This window comes from Corvus brachyrhynchos, unplaced genomic scaffold, assembly GCF_000691975.1.
Source record: "Corvus brachyrhynchos isolate BGI_N302 unplaced genomic scaffold, ASM69197v1 scaffold21, whole genome shotgun sequence".
NCBI classification, from domain to species: Eukaryota; Metazoa; Chordata; class Aves; order Passeriformes; family Corvidae; genus Corvus; species Corvus brachyrhynchos.
In genome coordinates, this window is record NW_008236924.1 from 1,059,902 (window position 1) to 1,069,092 (window position 9,191).

The window sequence follows — 9,191 nt, forward strand, 5'->3', positions numbered from 1 at the left end:
CCGTTTGCTGCCACTGAAGACCCTCAAGGTGGCCGACTCCTCCCGCACAGACCCCTTGGTGCTGGTCTTCGTGGAGAGCCTCTACTCCCAGCTGGGCCAGGAGATTGTGGCCATTTTGGAGTCGAGTCGCTTCAAATACAGGACAGAGATTGCCCCGGGGAAGGGGGACATGCCCACGCTGACCGACAAGGACCGGGGACGCTTTGCCCTCATCATCTACGAGAACATCCTCAAATATGTCAACCTGGATGCCTGGAACCGGGAGCTGCTGGACAAGTACTGCGTGGAGTACGGCGTGGGCATCATCGGCTTCTTCAAGGTAAGGGGGTACATGGGACAAACCAAGATCCCACTGCCAGGCTGGGTGTGAGCCCTGGTGTCCTACTGCCCCGCAGGGACTTTGCCCTCCCCATGCTTTCTGCAAGCAGCATGAATTGGTGTGGGGCACAAGCTTCTAGCAAGGGCACCATCTTAGCTCTCTCCCTTTGGAAGGGCTGTGTAGCCTTTGGAGATTTTGAGGAAAAAAACACACTTCTGGGATCAGTCCAGTTGTTTTTAGCACATGTTTTCCAGCAGTGACCCTTGCTGGGGTTTGCCAAAAGCATGAACAGGTATTTTACTCTGCAAGCCCTTCTCCTGCCAAGTGCTCCCAGCCGTGGGACACTTTGCACATAGGACATGAGCAGGATTGAGTGTGTGAGGGGGATGAGGGCACCCCATGCTCCAGAGGGGAAGCGGGGGGAAGCCAGAACCCAGTTCTCCAGGTGTGGTGAGCTGCTGCCTCTGTTGCCGTGGCTGTTAGTGTTCCTTGTGAGCCCCTGCCTTGTTTCGGTGTCCCATCTCCTCTAGCTCCCATTTTCCCCATGCAGGCCAATGAGAACAGCCTTCTGAGTGCCCAGCTGAAGGGCTTCCCACTCTTCCTCCACTCCAACCTGGCGCTGAAGGACTGCAGCATCAACCCCAAGTCGCCCCTGCTCTACATCACACGCCCCAGTGAGGTGGAGAAGGGTGTGCTCCCTGGGGAGGACTGGACTGTCTTCCAGTCCAACCACTCCACCTACGAGCCTGTCCTCCTGGCCAAGACCAAGTCGGCCGAGTCCATCCCGCACATGAGCGTGGATGCTGCACTGCACACCACTGTGATGCAGGACTTGGGCCTCCACGATGGCATCCAGAGAGTGCTTTTCGGCAACAACCTCAACTTCTGGCTGCACAAGTTGGTCTTTGTGGACTCTGTCTCCTTCCTGACGGGCAAGAGGTTGTCCCTGCCTCTTGACCGCTACATCCTGGTGGACATCGATGACATCTTTGTGGGCAAGGAGGGCACACGCATGAAGGTGGAAGATGTCAAGGTGAGTCTGTGCTCTCCTGGCTGGGTGGGCAGGGCTGGACGCTTGTGCTTGCTCAGGGGTGCTCCAGAGATGAACCTTTCTGCCCTCAGAGCCTCCCCTGTCCCTCTGGGAGCCACTCTGCAGAGCTCTCAGGGACACTGGTGCTTGCCCTGATGTGGCACCTGTCCCTGAGGCCATGTGCTGAGGACACCTTGCTTTCTCTCCCCTTCTCCCAGGCACTGTTTGACACACAGAACGAGCTGCGCACCCACATCCCGAACTTCACCTTCAACCTGGGATACTCAGGGAAATTCTTCCACACAGGTGAGGAGGGCAAGGGCACTGCTTCTCCTGTGGGTGCCGTACAGCTGGTGCTGGGGCACCAGTTGGTGCTCAAAGAGGGTATTCTCAGGGCTGCAGGAGGGTCCTTAGGCATCCCACCCTATTCTTCCATCACCTGGCCACCAAGAGGGGCTGCCCCTCCCTCTGCCTCAGCTGCTCACACAGCTCTCCATGCTCGGTGGTGACAGCAATTGTCATGCCACAGGTACTGATGCTGAGGATGAAGGTGATGACCTGCTGCTGTCCTACGTGAAGGAGTTCTGGTGGTTCCCCCACATGTGGAGCCACATGCAGCCTCACCTCTTCCACAACCAGTCAGTTCTCGCTGAGCAGATGACCTTAAACAAGAAATTCGCTGTCGTGAGTAAGATGCTGCCAGTGGGGTTGCTTGTGGTGAGGGGAGGATGGTAGAAGAGGAGCAAAGAAGATTCCCAGGGAAAAGCCCCTGCTTGCTGGAGCAGAGGGACCTGGTGACATTAAGTCATGTCCCTCATGTTGCAGCTCTGTGGGTAAATCCATTTATGCTCTAGTACCTAGAGCTAAAGGATTTATCTGCAGCAGCCAACTTGTTCCTGTGGCAGTGAGCTGCCCCAGTGGCTGTTCAAGGGGAGACCCTGTCTGTGCCTTGCAGCTGTGCCCACCTGGCCTGGCACCGTGGGGATGCAGAGGGTGCAGCCCAGGGGGATGCTCAGCCTGGCACCGTGTGAATCTGTGCTGGGTGATAATGTGGGATCCTGGAGCGGTGGCTGTGCCGGGAGGCTCCGGCTGATGGAAACTCCCTCTACAGGCTGAACTGGCAGGGACATGTTTGGTTGTAAAGGCAGGCTGTGACCTTCAGCTTGCTCAGGGGTTCTCTGTCCTTTTGGGCTGTCCTTTGTGTTGCACTGGCACCAGTTCATGCTGTGATTGATTGACAGCTGTCTTGAATCCAAACTGCCAGACCTATTAATAATTGGATCCTTTGGCCGAAGAAAGGGATCTTCAAACTAACTTGAATTTATTATCTGATAATTACAAGTGCTTAATTAGACCAGATCTTTCCTACTTAGGATGGGCAGTGTTCCAGCTCAGAATTTCCAGGCTGTTTTGTATCTACTGATATAAACCACTCTGCAGTCCTATATAACTGTATCTCCTCATTCTTCACAGAACAGCTTGGCTATGGCTGTTCTATGGGTGACAGCAGAGGACAGGGATGAGGATGGTCTGAGTGAAGCAGAGGAGTGGGTGTCCACCCAGCATGGCTGTTCCTGGGCTCCCTTTTGTGGAGACAGTCAGGCTTAGGAGAGGATGCAGAGCCCTTCCCTGGTTGCTCTCCATAGGCACAACTAGACAGTTTGTAACTGGGAATGGAGAGGGATTGGTTTGTGATTTTGGGGTCTCCACAGTCACCCATTCCCCACTCTCTTCTCTGCAGGAGCATGGCATCCCCACTGACATGGGGTACGCTGTGGCCCCCCACCACTCGGGCGTGTACCCCGTCCACGTGCAGCTGTACGAGGCTTGGAAGCAGGTTTGGTCCATCAGAGTGACGAGCACGGAGGAATATCCGCACCTGAAACCCGCTCGCTACCGCCGCGGCTTCATCCACAATGGCATCATGGTGGGTGCCCAGCTCTGCCTCTGGTGCTTCTCTTCTCCTGCCTCCCCCACCAAAACCAGAACCTCGGCAGGTGGTTTCTGCACAGCTCCAGTTTGAGGGGGTTGTTCCCTCTTGCTCATCCTGCATGGGTGAAGCTTGTGTGAGGACAGTTTTTGGCTTTTCCATCTGTTCACATCCTTCCCTTCTGTGTATGTTTTCAAGTCAAGGATGGTGAGGAGTAGTATAACTGGTCCTGACCTCTGAAGGGTTGAGGTCTGGTTCCCTCTTTTTGTTGGGAAGGGAAGGAGATCTAGCTCTGGAAGCCTGGAGACCATGGGGCCATTTCATTGCCCTGGCTCCTCTGCCTGTTCCATCCATATCTTTTTTCCTGCCCCAGGTGCTTCCCCGGCAAACCTGTGGCCTCTTCACGCACACTATTTTCTACAATGAATACCCTGGTGGCTCCAGTGAGCTGGACAAAATCATCAATGGGGGTGAACTGTTCCTGACTGTGCTCCTGAACCCTGTAAGTACTGCCCGGGGAGAGACAGACAGGTGTCCTGCAGCGTTGTCCTGGCACTGCTATGGGAGATGTCCCCAGTGTTCTCAGCCAGGGTGGGATGAGATGCATGAGATGGTTGCTGGGTGAAGCTCCTCTAACCCCTGCTCTGTCCTCTCGGCTTCAGATCAGCATCTTCATGACCCATCTGTCCAATTACGGCAACGACCGCCTGGGCTTGTACACCTTCAAGCACCTGGTCCGCTTCCTCAACTCCTGGACCAACTTGAAGCTGCAGACATTGCCCCCAGTGCAGCTGGCACAGAAATACTTCCAGATCTTTTCCGAGGAGAAGGACCCGCTATGGCAGGTACCCCTGTGCCTTTAATAGGGGGAGTGACCCTGTTTGTTGTGCTGGGAGAGGGTAGTGGGGTATAGCTGGCCCTGCTCTGAGCCTCAGGTAGCTTCCAACCTGGATTTCCCTCTGATTCCCTGGGTAAGCAGTGGTTTTTCACCTCTTCGCTGGTTCTGCAGGCAGTGCCAGGGAGGGGTTTGCCCTGTAGACCTGGAGATAAGCCCGGTCTTTGTCCTGCCTGCCAAGCAGGGTGGCCTCCCCATGTGTCTGCTCAGGGTGGAGGGGCTGAGCAGTGGTGTGGGGTCCCATCCAGGCTGCTCTGTCTCTGATCCTCCACGCTGTGTTTCAGGATCCCTGTGAAGACAAACGGCACAAGGACATTTGGTCCAAAGAAAAGACCTGTGACCGATTCCCAAAGCTTCTCATCATCGGGCCTCAAAAAACAGGTGCTTCCCTTCACCTTCAGTGCTGGGAGGCTTGACAGGACTCCCACACTCCCAAAGAGCTTCTCTCAGCCCTCCTGCCCTGAAGCAGAGCTTGGAGGGAGATTTGGCCCATGTCAACTCTATCTGTCTGTCCAAAGGAACAACTGCCCTTTATCTCTTCCTGGGGATGCACCCGGACCTGAGCAGCAACTACCCCAGCTCAGAGACCTTCGAGGAGATACAGTTCTTCAATGGACACAGCTATCACAAGGGCATCGACTGGTGGGTCTCTGCATTGTGGGGACTGTGCTGGGAGTGCCAGTAACTTTGGGAAGGGGGAGCAGTGGTGCTGTGGGATTTCCCTTCTGAGTGTCTGAGATGTCACCTGTGAGGGCGGTGCTGGGGACATCTTGTGGTGCCTGTCTGCCAGCCTCACACTATGCCTCCCCCAGGTACATGGAATTCTTCCCCATCCCCTCCAATACCACCTCTGACTTCTACTTTGAGAAAAGTGCCAACTACTTTGACTCTGAAGTGGCTCCCCGGCGAGCTGCAGCCCTGCTGTCCAAGGCCAAAATCATCACCATCCTCATCAACCCTGCAGATCGAGCCTACTCCTGGTATCAGGTGAGCCTCTGCCTCTTCCCTGGATGGTGCGGTCTTGTGGTATGGTGAGCTTGGTTTGGGATGTGGGATGACTGCGGATGCCACGCTAGTTGGTGGAACATGTGATGCATGAGGACACATCCTGGTGGCCTGGAAGCCACTGCACCTTGTGGGCAGCCCAGGATTTGGGTTACCCTGGGGGCAAACCTGCCTTGCTCCTGCCTGACAGCACCAGCGAGCTCACGATGACCCGGTTGCCCTGAAATACACCTTCCACGAGGTGATCACAGCGGGGCCCGAGGCCGCCCCGAAGCTGCGGACCCTGCAGAACCGCTGCCTGGTGCCGGGCTGGTACGCCACCCACATCGAGCGCTGGCTCAACAGCTACCACGCCAACCAGGTAGGGATGGGAGCACCCCAGTCCTACAGTGGCAGCAGCTGGGGAGAGCCCTCACGCAAGCAAGGGTGTGGGGGAAAGAGCTCTTGGATCCGAGGTTCGCTGTGGAGTTGCTCCCATGGGAGCTGTTTATCTTGCACCCTAAAAAACCATGGGGGGAGAAGTAAAATTACTTGGAGAGGGGGCACAGGGGAGGTGCTGTGCAAGAAGGGGACCTGATGATGGATAACATACGAAGGTGTCCTTGTGTGGGTTGTCACAGCAGGGTTGAAAGGGAGTGGGGGCAGAGGGCTGTGAGTGGCTCTGTGGGGTCACCGTCTTGGCCACAGACCCCCCTGGGACTGCCCTGTCTGGTGTCACCACGGCATTGAACAGGACAAAAATAGCAGATGAAGCTGCCCATAGTTCAAGCCATCTGCAGGGAAGATGGGAGCTGGATGCCAGCCCTGCTGTGACCCGCACAGTGCAGCACTGCTGGAGAGTATGGGATCAATCCCTGAATGATTTTTCCGCTGTCGATTAACCTCATGAAGTCTTACTAGTTGCCTGCTGCTAGTGTAATAGCTGTGTTGCAATCCCAGCTGCCTGTGGACTGGGTAGCCCTGAGCAGAAGCTCTGATGTTGTTCTGGTGGGTCCTGGCCCTGGCTTTTAGTTGCATTTCATTTTCCTACATCCGGTGTAAGGGAGCACCAGGGCACATTGATATTTAGTGGAGGCCCTTGTGCAGGCTGGTGGCAGATTTGGCTCTGAGATGTCCAAAGGTATGGTAAAGGTGTCCTCTTGCCTCAGGAGAGCAGGGCTGGGAGCCAGTGACACCTCACCACCCTGCCTTGCTCCTTGCAGATCCTGGTGCTGGATGGCAAGCTGCTCCGAACGGAACCTGCCAAAGTGATGGAGACAGTCCAGAAATTCCTCGGTGTGACCAACTTCATCGATTATCACAAGACTCTGGCGTGAGTCCTTCCCCCAACTTCTCCTTCCTCCACCCTGCCATGGCTCCCATGCAGTGGGTTGGCCAGGGGACACCCAGCACTGCCCCAGAGCAGCCCCCAGCCCTGGGCCTCTCTACAGAGCTGCTGTTGATTTTGATGAGGCCAGGCTTTTTCCTGAGACCTATGCAGACACCACAGTGGGGTCACTCTAGGCAGCCCAAGAGCAGTCCTGGGCTCCTGGAGCAGAGTTCAGGAGTGCATTTGTGGCACAGATGATGGTATTGAGCCCTGGCACTCCATCTCCTTGTACATGCTTGAGAGCAGCTGCTGGCTGTGTGGTACCTCTGCAGGTGTCACCTTGATCTGAGCCTTCCATTAAACCTCACTCTGAGAAGCCTCCAGAGCTCCTAGAGAAATAGTAATTTACCTCTGCCAGGGCTTGCCTATATGTATGTCCACCCAGGTGCTGTGGGGCACTTGAGGGCATCCAGGGACAAAAGTGCCGCAGAAAATGGTACTTAAACCCAGGTAGACTCTGTGCTCCCTCAATATGGCAATGAATGAGCCTTGGTGGACTGCTTATTGCACAGCTGTAGGGGAACCTGTTGTACCAGGGGGTTGATGACAAGATGTTAGCTGGGCTGTGGGTTCTAGAGGTGGAGAAGTGCCCTGTGGGACCTGCTGGGCAGGATGTCCATGGAAGGTGTGAGGTGGGTAAGAGGGCTGAGGCAGAGCTCTTGCTTTGCAGGTTTGATCCAAAGAAAGGATTCTGGTGTCAGCTTCTGGATGGAGGGAAAACAAAATGCTTGGGAAAGAGCAAAGGGAGGAAGTACCCTGAGATGGATTCAGATGTGAGTATGCAGAAAGCCTCCTGGGCTGGTCCTGAGCAGGGCTGTGCTGGGCTGGCGGGCTCTGGGCTGGTCCCCCTGACGCTCCTCTTTGCTCTCCTGTTGCAGTCACGCGCCTTCCTGCGGGACTATTACAGGGACCATAACATAGAGCTCTCCAAGCTCCTGTACAAAATGGGGCAGACATTGCCCACCTGGCTGCGGGAGGAGCTGCAGAGCACCAGGTAGCTGCTACTGCTGCCACCCCCCAGCAGTACCTGAGCGGGGCTGACCCTGTGCCAGCAGGACCTTCTCAGCAATACCAAGCCTTGGAGGGGACCCCAGGAGCGCACAGCGTCACTGGAGGCTTGGAGGGGACCCCCAGGAGGGTCTGGCTGCACCAGAGGCTTGGAGGGGACCCCCAGGAGCACAAGGCTCCACTGGAGGCTGCCTGAGCAGTGATCCGACTCTGCAATCCCTGTGCTCCCACCTCTCCACCTGCCCCACACCTGTATCTCTTTCATTTTATTTTTCCTTTTTAATTCCTGGTCCCTTCCCACCCTGCTCTGGTGTGGGTAAGTGGCATAAATTCCCCCTTTCTCTGCTCAAAATGGATTCCAACTGCCTTGGGCCTGAGGGCAGCACCAGAGCTGTCCCTCACCTCCTGGTCTGAGGATGGTCCTGGTCCAGCCATTCTGGTGCACTGGTGGTGACTTCGCTGAGCTGGAGCAGAGGGATGGAGCTGGTGGAGACCCAAAGCACAGAGGAACCCAGACCCACTCCTGCCATCAGCCCCATGGCAGCAAACAGGAGAGTTTGCTGGATTCCCCCAACACCTACTTGGAAAAGCTGAGAACAAGGTGGATTTTTCTTTCAAAGACTGGGGCACAATTTCTATTGTCATCTCTGTTGTCATTTTCAAGCTCCTCAACCTATGGCTCCCCCTCCATGGGCAGCATGGTGGGACTGTGGCCTAGCAGGAGAAGGGGCTGGCATGCTGGTCTGGGCATACTAGTCCCAGTATGCTCATGACCCCCAGGCCCATCCTGCAATCTTGTACACATGTGGTGTTTCCTGTGGTAAAGCCGAGTGGTGCTCGGCACACCCTGGCATGGAGGAGAGCGCGGGGACAGAACAGACATTGGGATAACGGCAATCAGAAGGATGCTGAGAACTTCAAACCTCTTGAATATTAAAAATGAAAGTATTTTAATAATGTTGGGTTTTATGCGGGGGGGGGCGGGGTTGTACACATGTGGTGTTTCCTGTGGTAAAGCCGAGTGGTGCTCGGCACACCCTGGCATGGAGGAGAGCGCGGGGACAGAACAGACATTGGGATAACGGCAATCAGAAGGATGCTGAGAACTTCAAACCTCTTGAATATTAAAAATGAAAGTATTTTAATAATGTTGGGTTTTATGCGGGGGGGGTGGGGTGGGTGTTCATTTGGTTCCCATTTTGCAGGGAGGTGTTTTTCTTCAGTGCCAGAATTTGTACCTAAACCCCGAGGGTTTTACGTGGTCTCTTTGGTTGTTACACGTGAAGTGGACAAAGGTCAGTGGGGAAACAGGAAGGTTTCCCACTGGGAGACACATCTTTGTACTGGTGGTGCCGTATGGAGCTGCAGCCCCTCCCACGCCCTGGGAACTGTTGGCAAATGAGACTGAGCCATCACGGGTTTACCGGGAAAAGGGCCCACATTTCCGCTTGCATGGCAGGATGTGGGATGGCAGCGGTTCTGCCCGAGGGGGATGCAGTGCCCAGGATGCTGCCAGAGTGGGGCCAGGGCAGTGGGGTGGATGTGTTTCACTCGCCATGTGAGGGGCCCCGCTGGCAGCAGGGTTCCCACCTGGATGTTTCAGCCCCAGCCCCTGTAGCTGCATATGGGGCCATG

General features: G+C 55.6%; 1 protein-coding gene across 1 annotated transcript; it reads left to right on the forward strand.

The window, feature by feature from the left end:
• Positions 1-4: 4 nt before the first annotated feature.
• NDST1 (N-deacetylase and N-sulfotransferase 1) lies at positions 5-8,510 on the forward strand (the record flags this gene model as incomplete). The annotated part of the gene is made up of 14 exons (XM_008629058.2): positions 5-319; positions 870-1,352; positions 1,568-1,655; positions 1,879-2,033; positions 3,091-3,276; positions 3,653-3,781; positions 3,942-4,124; positions 4,459-4,555; positions 4,693-4,816; positions 4,987-5,161; positions 5,370-5,540; positions 6,382-6,491; positions 7,219-7,321; positions 7,427-8,510. Coding segments are annotated over 14 exons (2,439 nt in total), but the record flags the coding sequence as incomplete, so codon positions are not given.
• Between the last annotated feature and the right edge of the window lie 681 nt (positions 8,511-9,191).